This window comes from Rhagoletis pomonella, unplaced genomic scaffold (genome assembly GCF_013731165.1).
Source record: "Rhagoletis pomonella isolate Grant_MI unplaced genomic scaffold, Rhpom_1.0 Rhpom_scaffold_02786, whole genome shotgun sequence".
In the NCBI taxonomy this organism is placed as follows: Eukaryota; Metazoa; Arthropoda; class Insecta; order Diptera; family Tephritidae; genus Rhagoletis; species Rhagoletis pomonella.
The window spans coordinates 386-21,839 of record NW_023461338.1 but is presented as its reverse complement, the minus strand read 5'-3'; the positions used below and the strand labels follow the sequence as shown (position 1 = coordinate 21,839).

Below are 21,454 nucleotides of genomic sequence, written 5' to 3'. Positions count from 1 at the left end.
AATATCAATTTTGAGTGAATAAGTTTCAGTAGTAATGTGAACAAAGTTATAATACCCTTGTACACAAGTGCGCTCGGGTATAAAAACATTTATAGGTCGCTCAAAGCGCTCAAAGTTTTCTATGTATTTTATATGGGGAAAAAACAAGATTTCTTAGAAATGGCATAGAATTCTTTATAATCAATATTTTTTTATCTTTGTTTTTCTTCAGGTAACTGCCAATAATAATACCCAATTGTGCATTTTCAAAATTTTGTATACCAGCGATTTTTAATGGGTCCCCCATTGCAAATTTTTAGGTGTTTAGGACACTATATAAAATACTTAATAATAGAAAATGGTTAAATAAACAATTGGGTATTAGGTATTATTGAAATCTCCTGAAGAGGAACAATGTTTTCGGATCGAAAAATATTGATTTTCAAGAATTCTATACCCTTTCTACAAAAACTGGTTTTTCCCCCACATAAAATGCATGGAAAACTTTGAGCGCTTTGAGCGACCTCTAAATATTTTTTGGTTTTTCGGAATAGAACAATCCTAGAAAGTTAGAGCATTAAAATTCCGGCTTTACTTTTTTTTTACCTCCCTAATGTACATACATTCATTCGCTAAAACTTTTTTTAAAAAAATTTAATTTTTCACTATCTAACAAATGCGTATATCATCGCATCGCATCGTATACGTAATGGAAAAGCGTCACAGAAACTGCGGAAAAAATTGTCCGTCCGACGGGTCGTTGAGACAGCTGCCAAAGCCAAAAGATGATGATCTTTTTTCCCCTTAAAATGTGCCTACAAGTTTTAGAGCAATGGTCATATGTACATACATACATATACACTACGTATGTATATACCCTGCAGAAAAAAATTTTCAATTGATAAAAAATAACCCCACTTACAAATAGCTAGCTCTTTTGCGGGATTTCTATAAAATATATAAGTTGTAGTTCGCTACAAAAAGGTAACTTGAAACTAGTTGACAAGTAATGCACTACGCAAATACTTTTTCGAATTGAGGACAAATAAAAGAAAGATCCAAATTTCATATTATCATTTTGAAGTTATGTCTGACGGAGTTCGAATATGGGAATAACACAACAGCAGAATATGTAAACAAATATGAAATATAATAAAATTAATAAAGTAAATAAATAAAAACAAATATTTTGTTTTTCCTATTAATATTTTATGTCCAAAAGTAGTTAGTTACATCAAATGCAGAGGTAACCACCCTTGACTATTTCGCGGCCATCCACATAGAAATATAGTTAGCTTTCGTCAAAGAAAATATGCAGATAATAGTGACTTTTATCTCTTTCCTAATCAACTTATAGTTAGATACATTTCCTGCAGGGTACAGGGCAGGGCAGGGCAGGGTATGCATGGGTATGTATGTATATGAGTATGCACTCGTATGTTCATATATGTACCAAACACACACAAATGTGTGTACACGTTTTATGTTAAATAAATAAATTTTCTGCAAATTTCTAAATAAATAAATAAATACATGAATTTTATGCGATTTTATATTCATGTTTTGGCGAAAAATTAATAGTCACAAACAAAAATAGAATAACAAACTACGAGCAATTCTTTGCAATTATGGCAGCAATACAAATTTCGATTTTCACCTTCACTGCAAACAATCTTTCACACATACTCGTAGATGCTTTATATGTTTTTTTTCGATTATTTTGCATTGAGCAATGTTTATTTATGCGGATATACTTATGCCCCGCCAAGTCAAAGTGTTTCAATATCAATTTGTTTACACACAATTTAATTGTACAACAACGATGAGCACTTCATGAGCTCAATAACATAAATTATTTTCGACTTAGAAGTACTACTTACTACTAAAAATTGTTTTTAAAAGTTCTCGAGTGTCTTCTAAAAAAAAATAAATAAGTAAAAGATGTTCTCAGCTGGAAGGTGTGTTTGCCGGAGCACATTTAGCATAGCTAACGTTCAAGGAAAAAAGCTAAGAAAGTAAATATATGTACATTGTACATATGTATAACTCATTTAAATACAATTTGTTTATTTACTCAAATAGATTTTCTATGATTTTTTTATTAATTTCAATCACAAAAAATAATTGCCGTTCTTGGATTTTACTTTTCCGGTAATATATAGTGGCGGAAAAATAAATGGGAATGCTACATTTTAGCAAGTTTTAGCTATTTTGTGTTTTGTTTATTTAATATTTTTTGTTTTTTTTTTAGATGAAACTTTGCAGAATTGTCATAATTTTTGCACCAAGTTTGAAATTTGAGTTTATATGGTTTTTTTTTAGAGGATGTTCTAATAACAAGTAAGGACAGTGCTGTCTTCAGCTATGCCGAAGGCTTCATACCTTTCACAAATATCAGAAAATTTTACTTCAACCGATTACTGCATTTCAAACCATGTAGTTGTTTGGAAGCAAAACTTTTATTTCCACTGCATACATAATATAATAATGTTCAATTACTGGCCTTTTTCTAAAACCGTTTTTCGAGATATTCGAAAAATTGCAATTTGAAAAAAAACCGGTTCCCTATTACATAGTTTTCCTACAGTGTTGATATGAAGTCTTGACCAAAAACTACAATAAAACTTCTAACATTAAAGGTAGCTTTTATTTAAAAATGAGCAAGGCAAAATTAGTTGAAAGTATTTTTTAGATCAACAGTAAAACAAATAAAATTCAGTGAAAAATGCACGTTTCGGGTTATTTTAATTTTTTCGGATTTAAGTATTGCTCATTCCGCGTTAGCCGAGTGCTTAAAAGCGCCTACTTATACTCGGGAGGCCTATGTTTCTGTTCCCAGCAACATCAAAAATAGTTTTTTTCAAATAGCGATCGCCTTCGGCACATAATGGTAAACCTCCAAGTTTACTTCTGCTATAAAAAGCTTCTTTGGACGTAAAGCAAAAGTGTACATAGATCTGTCCATTAACCCCTAATGCCCTTAAACTGGAAAAGGCCTTGGAAAACTTCGAAAAACTCAAGACTCTAAGAGAGAGGTTAAGATTTGTATGAAATGAAAAAAAACCGGTTTGTCCTATTAAAAAAATCCGGTTTATTCGATATTCGAAAAATCAATAATTCAAAAAAAACTGAAAAAACCGGTGGAAACCTGTTTGGAAAAACCGAGTTAATCACCCTATTATTTTGGGGAATTCGATATGTAGGCGAGTTTGACCAAACGTTTTTATTGCGAATAATCTCAAATGTAATATGTAGTTAATTCTAGTAAAATAATTAAGAATTAAGTACTCTTCATTATACGTTAATTCTTAGTTGATTATTCCAAATTTTACCCACCTAATCAATAGAGAAATTTTAATTTTGACAGCTTTATTTTTGAAAAATTTCTTTAAACAAATATTTTATTACTTAACACATGCTTATCAATTCTCCGGAATATTTTTTTTTATGTATGTTACCGCATAACCCTGGACCACGTTAACCGATTTCTAGAATCCTTTTTTTCAAGGAAAGGTGTTACCTCACTAATTTCGTTTAAATCCGATCATAGGATCATGAAGAAATTAACGATAATCTTAAATTTTTATATGAGAATTGAAGTAGGTTTTGTTTTTTGCTTAAAAATTACTTGCTTTTTTACAATTTTTATTCTAAGCACTTTTGATATTTGACTTTTAATTCTAATATATAAAACTCTACTTTTCAGTTATATCAATTAAATTTTAACAGATTATATCATAACTGAAATAATTGTTTTGTATTTTTTTTTAAGAGAATCAAGTGTCTTTGATGAAAAAGAACCCAACCCAATGTATAGGATCATATCGACGGTTTTGATAGCACAAAGTGAAGCCGCCTCTACGATAGTATGTACTTTGGTAGCCCATTAAAGTTTATTACAATAAAGTGGAAGCTTGAAGTAAATAGGAGTTACTGTTGATATTTGGCAGTTTTTTTTTTTAAGGTGTTACTCATATTCTCAATACAAAAAAAGTTTTCCAACATCTTTTGTATGAAAGAAAATGCATGAACAAAAATTGCCAAAAGTCAACGGCAAGTCGTAGCTTCTTCAAACTTGAAGTTTATTATACTATTTAATTTTAGAAAAAATGCCTTATGCCCAGAGATGGCAGCGATTACTCATTTGATCAAATTAATCGATTATTTTTGTCCAATTTACGACTTAATTGTATCGTAGTTTTGTTTTTTATAAACCGATTATTAATAGATTAATTGTAAAATAATCGTAAAAATGTGTTCAAGAAATAGGAATTTTGTAGTTGTCTAAAATCTATCCATCGAGCATTTTTTTTTTGCTAGCTGCATCAACTTCACTTCACTCACTTACATTTTTTTTTTTTTTTTTTTTTTTTTTTGTGAATACCCACTGTAAAACAGTGCCTTTAAAAATTCCATTAATCGATTATTTCTCAATTGCAATTAATTGTTTTTTGGCTTGTGATTAATCATATGATTAATCGATTATTTTATTTTTGTTTGCCATCCCTACTTACAACAAAACCTTTTCCACTTTGGTTAATGAAGATGAACGAGTAAACGATGCGTTCAGATACAAATAAATGGCCATTTAAGCACAAGTGTTGTAAAGTGACTTATGCCACTTTCAAAATAAACGGCTAATATGTACATACATATGTATATCATGCATACCAAAATGTGTACATATGTATATACATATATGTATGTACATAATAAATATGCGGATAGATACATGCATAATTATGTTGGCATACATATCTCCAGAGTTATTGATTTTTCACACTTGGAGGAAAAGTGGGTGTCTCCAACCACTGTGCATATACATATATGCATGTATGCATCCTTGTATATACACACAAAATGTTGAATTTTTAGCCACTTTTAAACTTAAGCTATTGCTTACCAAATCCTTAAAAAGATCCTTGCTAATGGCTGGCGTCAATTTTAGTAATCCAACAAAAATGAAAAATAATCCAAGCAGTATTGAAAGACTTTTCAAAACTAACGTATTCGATGCGGGCATTTTGAGAAGTGTTTTTTTGTTTTTTTGTGCAAATATTATTTTAAAGAACTTTACATAAGTATAATACAGTGTTTTCTTTTCAAGGTATAATACTTCCGATATTAAAGCCTTTACACTAATCACCCTAAGATACTAGTTTCACAATTTTCAAAATTTTTTAAAATTTTAATTTGTTGTGAGCACCAAATGCTTGTATGTTTGTATGGATGTTGTTGCTGTCTCTTCACAAACGCCGCACTGCAAATCCCTTATAGTACACGTAATAAATATACAGCCGTTTGGTCTATTTATAGTGTTGATCGTTGAAAATTTTTATTCAAAAAAAATGCATATTCTCTTTTTACTTTGTTTTCATTTTGTATTTTAAGTACACATATTTCATTTATATATGTACTTTTTTTTCATTCAGACAACAACCGGACCGGTGCGTTTATTTTAGATGAAACCAACGGCGCTCATGTTCGAAAATGACTGAAACGGTCGGTCTGTCGGTAGCTCGCCAAAGGTGGCAAATTGCTGGTACTCGTAGCAAAACCAAGTGGTTTTTTGGCACTGTCGAAGGGCGGTGGATGATAATGCTACATAACAATAATGATGGCTATGTTGATTCCCGCGGTGCGGTTAGTGGTGGTTGTGTATTTCCGAAGCTGTCTTCGTTTTCGAAGCGCAGCATCCTGTGAATCGATTGGAATACACACATACATACGTACTAAGTATATAAGCATACAATACAGTACAATATTTTGGGTTACTGTACTTGCACAGCAGGTAAGAAAAGTGAGTAACCAAAAAAATTATATTTTATTCAGCAAAACTTGGTATGCTTTCGGAAGCGTTTAAAAGTCTGATTTAGCTGGGGAAAATAAAGTACGTTGAACGCCTATCAGTACAACGTTGGGTCTAATGGCTGTTGTATGCAGCGCTGCATTTCGTCCCTCAGTTCGTAGAGATATATTCTGACGTGCCTAGCTAGGAGAGGCCATTTTGTTTCTAGCAAGTGAATGTTTAAGAGTTCACGTTGATAGCAGCCGATCAAGAACTGTTTGCTTCCTTTCTTTGAACACCTGCGCCTCGCTGCCTATAAGATGTTCTGGCGACATCACAAGACATCAGTAGCTATCCAAAGCTCTGTGCTTCCGGCGAGCGGATTGGGGACTTTGCTGTGACTCTGTATTTTGTGGGCGATTGCGGCTGTGCGCGTGAAGGAAGGGAGCAAGGGTTATCAGAAGTAACCTCAAGGACTTTCGAGTTGTTTATGGTTGATGGTCGGAATCGGTGTACCATAGAAATCTCGGCTGCAGTACGACCTCTTTCGTTCAGATGGTAAAGATTGTAGCCTGCAAGTGCGTCAATAGCGAACAATCAGCACATGAGTTCAGCGCTACTTCCTCAGGTGGATAGAGAGCTTCTAAGTATAGAAATAGAGCTGGCGTGGGGAAAGGACACCAAACTGTGGAGTCCCCTATTTAATTTTTCTCGGGTTCCAAGTTTGGTCCCGAATGCTAGTGGCTAGTCGCCGTTCACCGGTTGAGTCCCTGTGTTAGAGAAGAGAAAGAGAGAGAGACACGTTCGGGCTCTAGCAGCGTAGAGTGGAACATGGTGTCGAAAGCCCTTACACGGAACATTGCTACTAAGACGGTTCATTCACGGAAGCGATTGCGGTTAAGGCCACGAGTTATCTTGATGTGGAAACCATGTTGATGCTTTGCTGAGAACAGGTGGCAGATATAGCGTGGAAGCAGCAAGGCTTCTAGTATTTTTACTGCTAAGAAGAGAGGTATTATCGGGCGATAAGACTCCCTTTATTGGCTAGTTCTCAGGGCTTTTGTAGTGGATTTACTCTCCCTGTTTTCCGCAATGCAGGTATAAATACAGAGGCCATCGACAAGTTGAGGAGCTTGGTAAGTAGTCTGTTCCCGCCAGACCCATTTTTTAGCATCAAATGCTTATTCCGTTGTTTTAGTAGCTGCTTACTTAGCACTTAGTCCCAAAAAGTGTGCTATACCGACTAGTCTGTTGGACCAGCAAGAGAGGAGTGTTAGTTTAGTGGGCATGCGAAGAGGTGTGTCGAGCCATGGGATAACTTTCCGCAAGCCGAACATACGTTGCGCTTATCTGAGTTTATTCTACTCAGGTAGGAGTTTAACCTGCTGCAGTATCCAGAGCAGAGTTGAGCAAGGGTGGTGCGAATCTCACGATGCAGATGAACTTCTGTATCGTCCACGTCGGGCGGTTGTTTTCCTAAAACGGCATTCACAGGTGAAGAGTTGGTGTAAGTTTAGATCGACTCCTTGTGAATGCCGCTTATGGCCTGTCTGTACGCTGTCGGATACAGTGTTTTTTTTATGAACCTCTGGACCTCGTCCGTCAATTCGTATTAGATGCTTTCTGACGTTACTTGGCGAAGGCTCTGCCACAAGCAGATATCTTTTCGGGTGCCCACGTCTGTGGTGCGCTAAATAGGAACATATTCCGTTAGAAGCCATGAATTTGGAGTTTTTACCTTCCCAATTTCCGTCGGAAATTTACCGCTGGTGGAAGTTAGAGGCTCACTTTTTTATCAGTTTGTGCAGCTTTATAATCTCTCTACGTTTGGTGTTATCCATTGTTATGTAGCTGCATATTTGTACCTGAGGAGGCGGCATGCAGGCACCTTGCATCACAAGCTAGCTCGTCGGTTGGGGGGTTATTTCCGCCTGCCATGGTATTAGCTACACAAACCAAAATATTAGTCGTGCCTGATGTTGTAGTGAAATACTAGGGGAGGTCGCTATTGAAAGAAAAAAAGCAACAAAAAAAAGAGACATGGACGGACTAATGTCAGGATTAGGTGGCGTTGTAAGTAAAGGAGTCACGACAACGCCCAACGTTTCGCTTGGAGTTTACTTTGAAGAAGGGTGGGATGGCTCATTTAACCGGTTGAATAATCTCTGCAAATTTTAAGCAGTTGATTCAACCAGTTGCATGCCAAGTTTAATGGTGTGGGTGTTGATTTGTATACCATTTTTTATAAACGCATTTCGCAAATGCGACGCTGGCGAAATAAACTAAAATCAGCTGTCACTTTTGCCTGGTGTAAACAATTTATTTTCGCTGGAAAAAAAACAAGTTTTATTTCTGCCCTTTACAAATTATTTATCGGATTTTAAACCGCTTAAAAACATGTCTTTAGTTGCCTATGCGGCCAGCAGTGATGAGGATTCGGAATACAGCGAAGACGATACTCTCACTTCCAATGCAAAAGCCAGAGAAGGAACTGCCCCCCGATCCAATGGAACCAATGAAAAAATAGCCAATGGCACGATAAGTGACGATGAGGATGACTATGCACCAACAGAATTTACTGCGTTGCCTAATCCAGCAAAAATATCGCATGGCCTGTCGCTGCCTAAACCTAAAAACATAAATAATTCAAAAACCGAAGATGAAGAACTAGAAGAATTGGCTCCTAAATTTTCCAAGCTTCCTCTACCCAAAAACAAAGTAGACAGCAGCGTAATTATAGAAGAAGACGATGAGTTTTTACATAAAAAAGCGTCACTACCTGTTGAAGAAGTGAAACCTAAGCCTATACTAATAGCGCCTAATAAAGGTCCTGTTAGAATTACTATACCATCATTAAAAGAATTTAATGATGTTGATCAAGATATGGCAGGCAAAACTAAAATCAAGTCTTTACCAAAAGGGCAAAAGAAATGTAGTCTGCTGAATATGTTACCGCAGGCAAAATCAGAACAAAATTTCAGCAAAGCTACAACTGCGAACAAACCAGATAGTGGCACAAATAATAAAGCGAATGAAATGTCAAAACCCACAGCAGTTAATCCTTTTATTCCGGATACTGTAAAAAATCGACGCCCCGCACATAATACCGAGTGTGTGGATGGTATGAAGAGAATTACGAAAAAATCGGCAGCCAAGCCAAAAACAACATTAGTTGAATGTAGCGACAGCGACGAGAATAGTGATGAAGGTGGCGACTTCTTTTCACTTAAATCTGAAGATAAACTGCCTGAGGTTAGCATGAATGAAATCAACGCAATAGTAGCGCAACGTGCAGCTAAAATGGTCAATGCAGCCACAGAGTTCTTGAATAAAGCTGCTGAGCAAGAAAAAGCCCAAGTAGAAACTATGGAAATAGATTACGAGCAACGTTCGGCTGAACATAATCATAATAAAGCCATATTGGACCAAACTGCCATACAAGCATTAGCTGGAAGTACTGCAAAGCGAAGAAGAAAAGAAGAGAACATACAGGTCGTGGATATTTCAAGTGCTGAAGTACTACCAAGTAGAGAGGAATGGATGCGAACAGCTTTAGCATCTTCTACTGCCTATCAACCCACTGGGGTGCTAGTTGATGAAGAGCCAGCAGCAGGCACTAGACGAAAACATCAAATAACTTATCTGGCACATAAAGCGAAGGCCAACGAAGCTGAATTACAGGCAATGTGGTCTGCAAATCGTCAAACTCGGCGAGCTACACAAAGCAAATATGGTTTCTAGAAATTAATTGTATTAATTTTATTGTATAGCATGTTTTATCTAAAAAAAAAAATAAAGTAATGAAATACACACATACATACGTATAAGAAATGAATTTACATAGTGCACAGGTATCACCAAGACTCAATCTTGTTCAATCGCCCAAATACGTACACAATGGACGCTGAAAGCAATATCCAAATGGGTACCATTGTTACAAAAATTGATATCTCCCATTGTGGATACTCCAACCGCAAACAGATCATCAGCTGGGAAGCAATCTTAAGCAGCACACCGCATATGTACCACTGGTAGTAGATTAACAACTCTTTGAGACGTTTCAAATTTCGCCATTTCCGTATAATTTTAATAACAACGTAAATAATTAATATGCCGTCAAACACCCATAGCGGTATGAATGTAACAAACCAGCTCCAGTGCGTTCGTGGATCCAAACGTAAGCACAGTAAGATTAGGAAGACAAGCACAATGAACCAGGTGAAAAGTGCGCGATGTGCTAGTGTCATGGCGCAGAAGTGCTACTCCTAAATTGCTATCATTTTTCTTTAATATTTTGATGAAAATATTTTGTTTATTGGTTTAAATTGCGGCCCAGGCAACAAAACTGAAGAACTATTTTGAGATTCAATTCAGTACAGTGGAACTTGCATACAACGAACTGTGTAATTAAAACAAAATCTGTTGTTAATGCTGCCACTCGACGTAAAAAATCAAAATTTTTTCGCTTTTCTTTCAATGGCGCGAATGTCAGAAAAACTAAACATGTTTTCCACAACCTGAAAATTTAATTTTTATTTGAGTATAAATTAACTAGAATATAAAGGCATCGGCAGATGGAAATTCTTTTTGCGTCACAGGGATGCTTTTAACTGGCATCTACGTTCCCACGACAGTCGGGTCAGTCATTTTATTTTGAAGGTATGGCAAGTTCTAGTTCGATAGATGGATGTAGTAGTAGAGCAAAATTAACTTGACGTGTCGTTTTTTCAGCTAGGGGAGGTATATTTTTCTATCGGTCCAATTTTATAAAAATTGTGTTAATTTGCTATACATATTAAGCTATTCCACAAATTATTATAAAAACAGGAAATATAGTGTCTAAAATATAAACATTTAAAATTACAGCTCACATAGTGTAGAAAGGAAGAAAAAAACTTAACTGCCGACAACTCATCAATCAACGGGACGAAGGTAATAGTGCATCGGTGCGGCCACCACATTTGTTCGTAAAATCGAAATCTGGCGCATGAAAGTACTCCAAAGATGTTGACCAACTTTGAATCAAAGTCAGCACGTGTTAAAGGCTTATCTTTTCATCCCAAACGACCATGGATTCTTGCCAGTTTACACACTGGTGTTATCCAACTATGGGATTACCGCATGCACACCTTGCTTGAAAAATTCGATGAGCACGATGGCCCTGTGCGAAGTGTGGCATTCCATCAACAAATGCCACTGTTTGTGTCCGGAGGCGATGATTATAAGATTAAGGTCTGGAATTATAAACAACGCCGTTGTATATTCACTCTCTTGGCTCATTTGGATTACGTGCGCACGGTGGCTTTCCATCATGAGTACCCATGGATTCTCAGCTCCTCAGACGATCAAACTATTCGAATTTGGAACTGGCAGTCCCGTAATTGTATTTGTGTGCTCACTGGGCATAATCATTATGTGATGAGCGCACAGTTCCATCCAACAGAAGATCAAATAGTGTCTGCCTCGTTGGATCAAACAGTGCGAGTTTGGGACATTTCTGGACTGCGTAAAAAGAATGTTGCGCCTGGACCCGGTGGTTTAGATGACCATTTAAAGGGACATCCCGGCGCTACAGATCTTTTCGGCCAAGCCGATGCTGTAGTCAAACATGTTTTGGAAGGTCACGATCGTGGTGTTAATTGGGCCAGTTTCCATCCCACTCTGCCACTTATTGTATCAGGAGCAGATGATCGTCTTGTAAAATTATGGCGTATGAATGAATACAAAGCTTGGGAAGTGGACACATGCCGCGGTCACTACAACAACGTTTCCTGTGTGCTTTTCCATCCTAGACAAGATTTAATTCTTTCCAATGGTGAAGACCGTAGCATACGGGTTTGGGATATGACTAAGCGCCAGTGCTTATACACATTTCGACGTGATGGTGAACGTTTCTGGATACTTGCTGCTCATCCAACCTTGAACTTGTTTGCCGCTGGACACGATGGCGGTAAGAAATTGAAATAACACATTTATGTTATTGATTATAATTCAATGATTTTCCTTTTCAGGTATGGTTGTATTCAAATTAGAGCGCGAACGTCCAGCTTATGCCGTGCATGGTAATTTGCTCTATTATGTAAAGGATCGTTTTCTACGCAAACTTGACTTCACAACTACTAAAGACACAGTTGTCATGCAATTACGTGGAGGTGGTAAATCGCCAGTGCACAGCATGTCTTATAATCCAGCATTAAATGCGGTACTCATTTGCACTCGTACTAACAATTTAGAGAATAGCACGTATGACTTATATCAAATTCCCAAAGATTCTGAATCGCAAAATGAGACGGAATCAAAACGTTCATCGGGTATAACCGCAATCTGGGTGGCCCGTAATCGATTTGCTGTACTCGACCGTAATCAGCAGTTGGCAATAAAGAACTTCAAAAATGAGGTTACTAAAAAAATACCAACCTTCTGTGAGGAAATCTTTTACGCTGGCACTGGAATGCTGTTGATACGTGATCCAGAATATGTCACCCTTTATGAGGTACAGCGATTAGTATCTGTTGGTTGCATCAAATTGGCCAAGTGTCGTTATGTTGTTTGGTCTGCTGACATGTCGCTGGTAGCGTTGCTCTGCAAGCACTCAGTTACCATTTGCGATCGCCGCCTGCAATATTTATGCACAATCCAGGAGAACTGTCGCGTCAAGTCAGGTGCCTGGGATGACTCGGGTGTCTTTATTTACACCACCAGTAATCACATTAAATACGCGATCACAAATGGTGACCACGGTATTATCCGCACACTTGACTTGCCCATTTATTTGACTCGTGTTAAAGGCAATCAAGTATTTTGTCTGGATCGGGAATGTCGTACACGTGTACTCCATATTGATTCGACAGAATATAAATTCAAGCTGGCACTAATCAATCGTAAATACGATGAAGTATTGCATATGGTGCGTAATGCACGCCTTGTGGGCCAGAGTATCATTGCCTATCTGCAACAAAAAGGATATCCTGAAGTGGCGCTACATTTTGTCAAGGACGAGAAAACGCGATTCGGTTTGGCCTTAGAATGTGGAAATATCGAAATTGCATTAGAAGCAGCTAAGGCACTCGATGATAAGGACTGTTGGGATCGACTAGGGCAAGCCGCATTGCTACAGGTAGGCATAGGAATTGATATTTGTTTAAATTTTAATTCCTTAATTAATTAATTGTATCTACCTTGCATTATAGGGTAATCATCAAGTGGTCGAGATGTGCTACCAACGCACCAAGAACTTTGACAAGCTCAGTTTTCTATATTTAATAACTGGCAATCTCGAAAAACTTAAGAAGATGAATAAGATTGCAGAAATTCGCAAAGATGTTTCAGCCCAGTACCAGGGTGCCCTGCTGTTGGGTGATGTCAAGGAACGCGTAAACATTCTTAAAAACTGCGGCCAACTTTCGCTGGCCTATCTTACCGCTGCGACACATGGTTTTCAAGAGCAAGCAGAACAATTAGAGACAACGATCACTCAGGAAGGTAATGAGTTGCCCGTGGTCAATCCAAATGCAACGTTGCTCCAGCCACCTGTACCTATTCAGCAAGTGGAAAGTAACTGGCCACTACTGACCGTGTCGAAGGGCTTCTTTGAAGGTGCCATGATTACACGTGCAGGCACTAGTGCCACTGCACGGCAAGCGCTTAACGCCAATGCCGATGCAGCTGTGTTGGATGATGTCGGCGCAGGTGACGGTTGGGGTGCAGATGCAGACTTGGGTCTCGGAGAAGACGGTGACGATGAAATGCATGACGCTCTCGATAGCGAACCTGGTGCAGAAGGTGTTGGTGAGGAGGGCGCTGGCTGGGATGTGGGTGATGAAGATTTGGTAGTGCCAGAAGAACTTGCCTCGAAAATAAAAGCTTCTGCTTTGGATAATGGCTTTTATGCTGCACCAAGCAAAGGGCTCTCTGCTCCCCAGCACTGGGCTAATCATTCGCCTCTTGTAGTAGATCATGTTAAAGCTGGCTCCTTTGAATCGGCATTCCGGCTACTCAACGATCAATTGGGTGTTATTAATTTCAAGCCTTTTAAAACATTATTTTTGCAGAATTACACTTGTGCACGCACAAGTTTTACAGCTATGCCCAATTTGCAGTCACTGTCCGCATACCCGCTTCGCAACACCGGCGAAACCAATCCGAAAAATCAACGCCCGGCATTGGGTGTAAAATTAAACGATTTAGTGCAACGGTTGCAAGCCGGCTACCAGCTCACCACAGCTGGTAAATTTATAGAAGCTATCGAAAAATTCCATTCCATTTTGTTACACATACCACTGTTGGTGGTGGAGACAAAGCAGGATATCGCAGAAACACAGCAATTGTTGAAGATCTGTTCCGAATACATACTTGGCTTGAAAATGGAAACCGAACGGAAGGGTATGCCAAAGTCTACGTTAGAGGAGCAAAAGCGCCTCTGTGAAATGGCCGCCTATTTCACGCATTGCAAACTACAGCCTGTCCATCAGATCCTTACGTTACGCACAGCTTTGAATATGTTCTTTAAACTGAAGAACTATAAGACTGCGGCATCTTTCGCCCGACGACTACTTGAGTTGGGTCCACGACCAGAAGTCGCACAACAAGTACGCAAAATCTTGCAGGCCTGTGAAGTTAATCCCATAGACGAGCACCAATTGCAGTATGAAGAGTTCAATCCATTTAACATTTGTGGTATAAGCTATAAGCCGTTATACCGCGGTAAACCAGAGGTGACGTGCCCATTCTGTGGTGCCTCTTTCGATACGCAATACAAGGGACAGCTTTGCACCGTCTGTGAAGTGAGTCAAATTGGCAAGGACAGTATTGGGTTGCGCATATCGAATTTGCAATTTCGCTGAAGAAGTGCATTGAAGCACACCGTTAATTTTAGTTCATAACTTTATACATACATATACAAGAAATTTTTATGAAGATGTGTTTTTGTCGATTACAAACTTTAATGTTATGTTAAACATATTCCATTAAAACTATATTTAACCTGTACGAAAATATTAAATAAAGTAAGATATAAAACACTTTTACGCATTAATTTAATCGTTAGTGAACAGGTAGCATTTAAAATTATTCCAACCATCTATATGACGACGCCTTCAAGCGGGTCAGGCGTTCCCACGACAGTCGGGTCTACGTAACCGGAACGACCCAGATTTATATTTGGCCAAGGACTGTCACTCCAGCAACACTCCCCAAAAACTCTTTGGGGAATTTGTATGCTGCTACAACAACAACAACGCGTGTCAGGTTAACCGGCCTAGACCGAATGTAATCACTATCAATAAGTTAATATTATTAAATGATGGCAAGGTGGCGAAAGTCATAAAAATAATTTTGGAATAATGAAATCTTCGTACCCACTGAAAAAGAAACCAAGCGGGGAATAAATCAGAGAACTCCTTGGTCCGGCGGTTTGAATACAAAACCTATAGCAACAACCAGTGCCGGTCGCAGTAGCCGTCGGAATGCTGTTGTAAACATTTTGCTGCGACAGGCGCTCAAGCAATTTCCTCGTATATGAAGAAGAAAACTGTCGAAAAAAGAAGCAAAGTTTGTAAGAAAATCACACGCAACTTTCTCAACAAACAAAAACTAAACGATTATAAAATTCTGTATTGCTGACACATAGCAGCCTAACCTATATTTCAAATAAAATTAACTAAAAACTACTCTTGGATAATTTTACTCGTATAAGAAACTTTAATTAAAAAATATAGGTAAAGCAAAAGTGTACGAAATAATACAAAAGTAGGTTTAACTTAATAATAGTAAAAGTTTGAATATCAACTGCCACAACTTATGCTTATATTTTAATCAATAAAATTTAATTAGTACATAATAATTATTGATAATTGATTAAATTGTTGATTGAAGCATTAGATGAATAGTCGAGTATTTAGTTTGGTTTATATTTAGTCTTAACCACAACACTCTTACAAGTTTTTTATAGTGAATGGATCTTTTCGCTCCTCTCTCCAAACCCATTAAGCCTCATTTAACGCCGCCACATACTAGCACCTACACCAATGCCACCTGAGGGCACACCACGACGTACAGCTTCCATATCTACTTCTGGTCGACTATCACGATATGCACGTTTTGAGTCTTCAAATTCTCGCAGCCTTAAATTGTATCTTTCGATCTGCTCCCGCAATATTTGATCTTCGTGCATAGCACGTCGTTCATCGAATTCTAGGCAGCCCGAACCATCTAAACGCTCCAAGTCTAGCCAACCTCGAAAACGTACGCACACACCATTCATTATGAAGTACGACTTTATGTACACTTTACCGTGCTCCTTGTCAAAGTCGCACTCTTTATCGTGCAAGTACGGATTCTGTGTTGCATTGAAAACTAGCTGCAGATTGGTGCCCGATGCAACGAACGAGATCTCGGTATGACCCTCGCGACAACCGTTGTGGAAACGCATTTGTCGTTCCTCCAAAGCACGCTCGCGATAGCCAGTATAGCGTATCTCGCTTTCGCGGCTGAGGCGACGAAATAATTCATCGCTTTCAAATTTAGCCTTTTGATCGGGCACCACACGCGGCATTTTGAAAATAAAACGTGGCCTGTAAGCATAAAATTAGTGTAAATTATGATGATTTCCTTGAATCAAGGTACGTGTACCTGGGCTGCTCGTAGATGCCTATGGGATCGTTGTAGATCATACTTGCCAAAGCTGCCTCATTCATTTTATCCAGAAATGGTTCCACCTCCTTGGCTTATTATGCACGGATTATATATTGAATCTTTCTTATGCTCCTTTTAGTTTAGGTAACAATTTTGTACAGGAACTGCACCAAATTTCACTTGGATCACAATTAATTCAACAAACACCTGAAAAACACGAAAATTTAATTTGGTATTTTTCGTTTTCTGTTGTTATACCAACATTTTTGCGGTTTGAAGGGCTGCATTTTTATGTAGCAACTGTAATACCTTGTACCTTCAAGAGTCATACCTAAATAAACGCTCTTCACTTATCAGCAGGACTTCAATGCTGAAACTTAGTACTTGAAGGAGGCCTTTTATTGCAATGGACAGTTATTAAAATACAATAGATTTTAAATTATAACTGGTTATGTAAAAGATAGATGAAATCAGAAAAGTTCGTATTCAGTACATTTTATGATCGATTATTACTGCGAAAACCCCAAACATTTTCTCCCTCAATTCACAGCACTGTTGACTTTTGACTTTTGACAGTTGACATTTTACTTCATCGCACGTGTGTTATTTCTGTTTTTGGTGATTGGGTTTGCTTATTTCTGGCATAGTAATTTTAATTAAAATAATTGTGATTGTTTTAAAATGGCGCCGCCAGCAGCATCAGGCATCAGCATCTCAACACAAGCCCAAAATAAAAAGATTGTATTCGATGACGACGGCCAGATTTTGGAAGAGGGCGCAAGAGGCAAGGACTTGAAAGGAGCGAAGAAGGAGGGCAAGAAGAAAAAGTTAAAAGGAGACAAAAGGAAAGGATCGCATGGACTGCAGGAAGAGCACAATAAGCAGGAGGACACTGAGAATGATGAGAATGACTACTTTGCCAAACGCGAAAAGAAGCGCCAACAGCAGAAAGATGAAAAGGATGATGCTGATACAAATAAAAAATGGTTTAATGTTGTAAGTAATCAACTCATACAATTTGCAAGAAAAACATTTAGAATGTCGCCTATAATTTAGTACCCTGAGTATCCTTCATCGGAAGAAGTACTGGACATGAAAGAGTCTGAGCAAATGGAATTATACAATTTATGCAAAAATGCATTCGAAGCCGAACTGACGGCTTTTTCCAAGCGTGAGTAGTCATATAAAATTTACTATTTCCATACATAGTATGTGGCCTATAACCGTGTAATATCTGTTTTTTTTGCAACAGGTGATGCCTCAGATGCCCGTTGGCTGCAAACGGCTTTGCGTAAGGGTACTGCAAAAGATAGAGCCAACGCTGGCGCCCTTCTGGTTACTAGCAATCCGTTGGGTAATTTGGAGGCATTGAGCACACTAATTGGCTTTACTAAACAATCCAATAAAGCATCAAATGAGGTTATGACCATATTAGTAGATTTATGGAAAAAGGTCCTACTGCCACCGCATCGAAAACTCCTATCCTTGCAAATGCGTGGCGCTGATTGGAAGTTAGTGCGTAAAAATACGACATTAAGTAAAGATAAACAGCGACGCATTTATGCATATTGGTACTTTGAGAATGAGTTGAAAGACCAGTATTTTGGTATGAAAATACTCGTATATTGTTAGCCTTTAAATTTAAAAATAATTACTCTCGATTTTTTTTTTTTTGTAGAATTTCTAAGAAATCTTCAACAGGCGATCCAAACAGGTCAAGAGCACAATAAAAACGTGGCGATCGTTGCCGCATCGCAACTATTATCTTTTGCACCTGAAAAAGAACAAATGATACTCACTTTACTTATTAACAAACTTGGTGATCCCACAGCGAAAGTGGCATCAAAGGCATTGCATCATCTTAGTGAAGTTGCCCATCGTCATCCAAATATGTGCGGTGTTATTGTCGCAGAATCCGAGAAGCTACTTTTCCGTAACAACATCTCTGAAAGGGCTCAGCACTTTGCACTTTGCTTCCTAGCAAGTATCGCAACTTCAGGCCGCCCAGAAGTTTGCACTAAGTTAGTAAATATTTGTTTTGCGCTGTTTAAGGTGCTTGTAGAAAAAGGTGCTGTCAACAATCGGACAATGCAAGCCATTTTACGTTGTTTACAAAAGGCGATTTTAGAGGCAAAGCCAACAGAAGGCTCAAGTGAAATTCTTAGCAAGGATATGCAAGACACAATCTATCGGATGGTACATTTGGCTGATATCCGCGTTTCTGTGCAGACACTTGGTTTGCTTTTGCAGCTAATGACTGTGAAAACGGAGAAATCCGATCGTTTCTACAATGCACTCTATAAGAAAATGCATGACCTTGAAGTCATAAACGTGGGTGTTAAAACAGCTGCGCAACTACTTCATATCATCCATCGGGCAATACATATAGATGGAAATGTACAGCGTGCGCAAGCATTTATTAAGCGATTGCTGCAATGTGCACTTTACATGCCGCCAAATATGGCTGCCGGTTGTCTTATAGTGATAAACAAATTATTACGTAGCCGCAAAGAGCTGGCAGGTGGTGTAAGTCCGTACGAAACTAAAGATAATTCCACCAATGTTGCACCAACTGCACCTAAAGTGAAATCCGACGATGCGGAGCTGTCCAAATTTGATAGCGATGGCGAAGAAAAGTATGAGGATATACGCGATGAAGAAGAAACTGCAAATGAAGAGGATTTGGAAGAACGTAATGAATTGGAAGAATCTAAAATAAACCCGTCAACGATTTCCTCATGGCATCATGCAAAATTGGAATCATCTGTAGCCGATGCAAAAGTACGAGATATTGCACCAAACAAATATGACCCTTATCACAGAGTGCCCTCGTTCGCTGGCGCTGAATTTGCATTGCGACACGAGTTGTTGCTGCTCCGCGAGCATTTTCATCCTACCGTTCAAGTTTTTGCGAATAATATTTTGCAACGTAAGTAGATATACGATATAATGTATATTATATTTTTTTTTTACAAATTTATTCACATGATTACAGAAAAAAGGATCGATTATTACGGCGATCCATTGCGCGATTTCGGCTTACCACATTTTCTTGAACGTTTTGCTTTTAAAAATCCAAAAAAATTGGATCAAAAAGATGAGGCCCCCATAATCACACATAAACGCTATGTGTCATTCGGAACACGTGGAAAACCGGTTAAATCTCTAACGAAAGCAAATTGCACTGAAGACGAAATGTACATTTTTAATTTCCTGGAGCAAAAACGCCAACAGACTGTCGTTAATAAAATAAAGAAGAAGGAAGTTGCTGAAAATAAGGAAGATGAACAATTGAAAGAAGGCGAGGTTGGAGACGATGAATTTGAGGAATATCTTGGTAGCTATTTTGGCAAAAAAGCTAAAGCAGCAGCCGATGCTGAGGACGGAGAAGAAGAGCTTGACTTCCTCAAAGAGCTAGGCGGAGAATTAAAATCTGACAGTAAAAAGAAAAAGAAAAAAGCATCTAGAGATGATGACGAAGATGATGTGGAAGATATTGATGCAGATTGGGGTGATGATAATATAGAAGAGGGTGATCTTGCCGGAGATAACGACGTGTCTGACGATGATGACCGTTCGATTGATGGCGAGGAAGATGATGACGCTGGTTCAATATCACTTGATGAGGGGGATGGCCCAGACGATTTAAGCGACGATGGCGAAGAGAGCATGTCTGAAGATATGAGTGATGATGAGGGAGATGATGATGATGATGATGATGATGAAGACGGCTTGTCAACTACTCGAAAGAAAAAGTCTCGCAAACGACCAGTTGCATTGAATGAAAAGAGTTTCGCAAAGAAACTTAAGCATAGTGATGGTGAGTACAACTAAATATTTTTGCTCTCTCTATTTAATGTTGGCATTTTAATTTGTAGATATGAGTTCACTGTTCGCCGCGGCTGATGATTTCGCAGAACTGCTAGAAGAAACGGGTAAAACAAAGGGACATGGTACCTCAAATGCCCTATTCAATAAGGACAAATCATCCGCAAAACAAATGAAATGGGAAGAAAAACGGCACTCCAATTCGAAATCGTACACAAAACGTTCGAAAAAAGTGTTTGCTGGTCAAAGAAATACTAATAAGAAGCGAAAATGAGTTTGTGCAGTAATTGATGTTAATTTTGTAAAAAAAAAATATAATAAAACAAATTAGTCCTAGATTTCAAATTTCAGCGTTATAATAGGAATCCTTGCATGCAATTTTTTGGGAAATATGACACATTTCTAATGCACGTTTAGCATTTTTTGCCGTTGCGACATCGTTAGTAAATTGCTTTTGTTATGATAACAGCATACTTTTGCTAGGCCTAGCATTTCGCATCTGTTTTCTACTCAAACAAATTTGAACTAAAACACATTTATGTTAGTATTTTTTCTGTTTTGCTATTGTTAATCGTATATAGTAATAACTTTCTTCTAGATGCAATATAGATACATATATACATTATTTTTCTAATAAGTACAATTTTCTTTTTATGTATGTAGTATATAATTTTTACTTAATAATATTGACTATACTAGCTTTCATACTATGTTATATGTTAGTTGCTAAAAAAAGTTATATTCATATATTACACTACTTTTTTTTGATATTAAAATAATAGTTTTTTTTTTTTATAATATAATCTTAACCAACTTGATATATAATCCTGGTAATTTATATTACTTCTGTTATGTAGAACTTATAGTAGTTTTTATCGGATTTCCGCACATACATATATGTATATGTATGTATTTGCATACAAATAGATAATTGGGGTTGTACAAGCTCGCATTTATATATGTATTTTTTTTAATTACCCTATTAAACGTCTCTCATTCTAATAGTAATGTCTGTATAGTTATCATAAAACGTTGAAGTAAACGAGCCTATTCCTGTTGGCGCTGTCGTTTGAAAACGAAATAAAAACGACAATTTGACATCACTGTTGGCGTTATCGACATTTATCGATATTCTTCATTTTGAAACGAAAACAGTTCATTGACGACATAGAAAAATTCGTTATGCCATTAGGTGTTTTTCAGCTCGACCACGTGTGCGCTGATTTT

The 21,454-nt window shown here is 37.7% G+C and overlaps 5 protein-coding genes across 5 annotated transcripts; 3 read left to right on the top strand and 2 right to left on the bottom strand.

Annotated features, from left to right (window-relative positions):
- The first annotated feature begins 8,081 nt into the window (after positions 1–8,081).
- On the top strand, positions 8,082–9,577 carry LOC118753724. Its single transcript, XM_036488590.1, has one exon. It carries the CDS (start codon positions 8,165–8,167, stop codon positions 9,506–9,508), a length of 1,344 nt encoding a protein of 447 aa, XP_036344483.1. The 5' UTR covers positions 8,082–8,164; the 3' UTR covers positions 9,509–9,577.
- LOC118753725 (transmembrane protein 60) lies at positions 9,511–10,197 on the bottom strand. The gene has a single exon (XM_036488591.1). It carries the CDS (start codon positions 10,012–10,014, stop codon positions 9,622–9,624), a length of 393 nt encoding a protein of 130 aa, XP_036344484.1. The 5' UTR covers positions 10,015–10,197; the 3' UTR covers positions 9,511–9,621.
- A 214-nt stretch (positions 10,198–10,411) lies between these two features.
- Positions 10,412–14,788, top strand: LOC118753723 (coatomer subunit alpha-like). Its single transcript, XM_036488588.1, has 4 exons — positions 10,412–10,507; positions 10,634–11,717; positions 11,779–12,884; positions 12,958–14,788. Exons 2-4 carry the CDS (start codon positions 10,772–10,774, stop codon positions 14,608–14,610), a joined length of 3,705 nt encoding a protein of 1,234 aa, XP_036344481.1. The 5' UTR covers positions 10,412–10,507; positions 10,634–10,771; the 3' UTR covers positions 14,611–14,788.
- A 658-nt stretch (positions 14,789–15,446) lies between these two features.
- On the bottom strand, positions 15,447–16,679 carry LOC118753722 (protein big brother). Its single transcript, XM_036488587.1, has 3 exons — positions 16,662–16,679; positions 16,397–16,606; positions 15,447–16,338 (listed from the first exon to the last, which is right to left on the bottom strand). Exons 2-3 carry the CDS (start codon positions 16,459–16,461, stop codon positions 15,762–15,764), a joined length of 642 nt encoding a protein of 213 aa, XP_036344480.1. The 5' UTR covers positions 16,462–16,606; positions 16,662–16,679; the 3' UTR covers positions 15,447–15,761.
- Positions 16,680–16,958: 279 nt separating this feature from the next.
- Positions 16,959–20,575, top strand: LOC118753721 (CCAAT/enhancer-binding protein zeta-like). Its single transcript, XM_036488586.1, has 6 exons — positions 16,959–17,395; positions 17,456–17,570; positions 17,652–18,005; positions 18,078–19,328; positions 19,395–20,219; positions 20,278–20,575. The coding sequence occupies exons 1-6, from the start codon at positions 17,081–17,083 to the stop codon at positions 20,499–20,501; spliced, it is 3,084 nt and encodes a 1,027-aa protein (XP_036344479.1). The 5' UTR covers positions 16,959–17,080; the 3' UTR covers positions 20,502–20,575.
- The last annotated feature ends 879 nt before the right edge of the window (positions 20,576–21,454 follow it).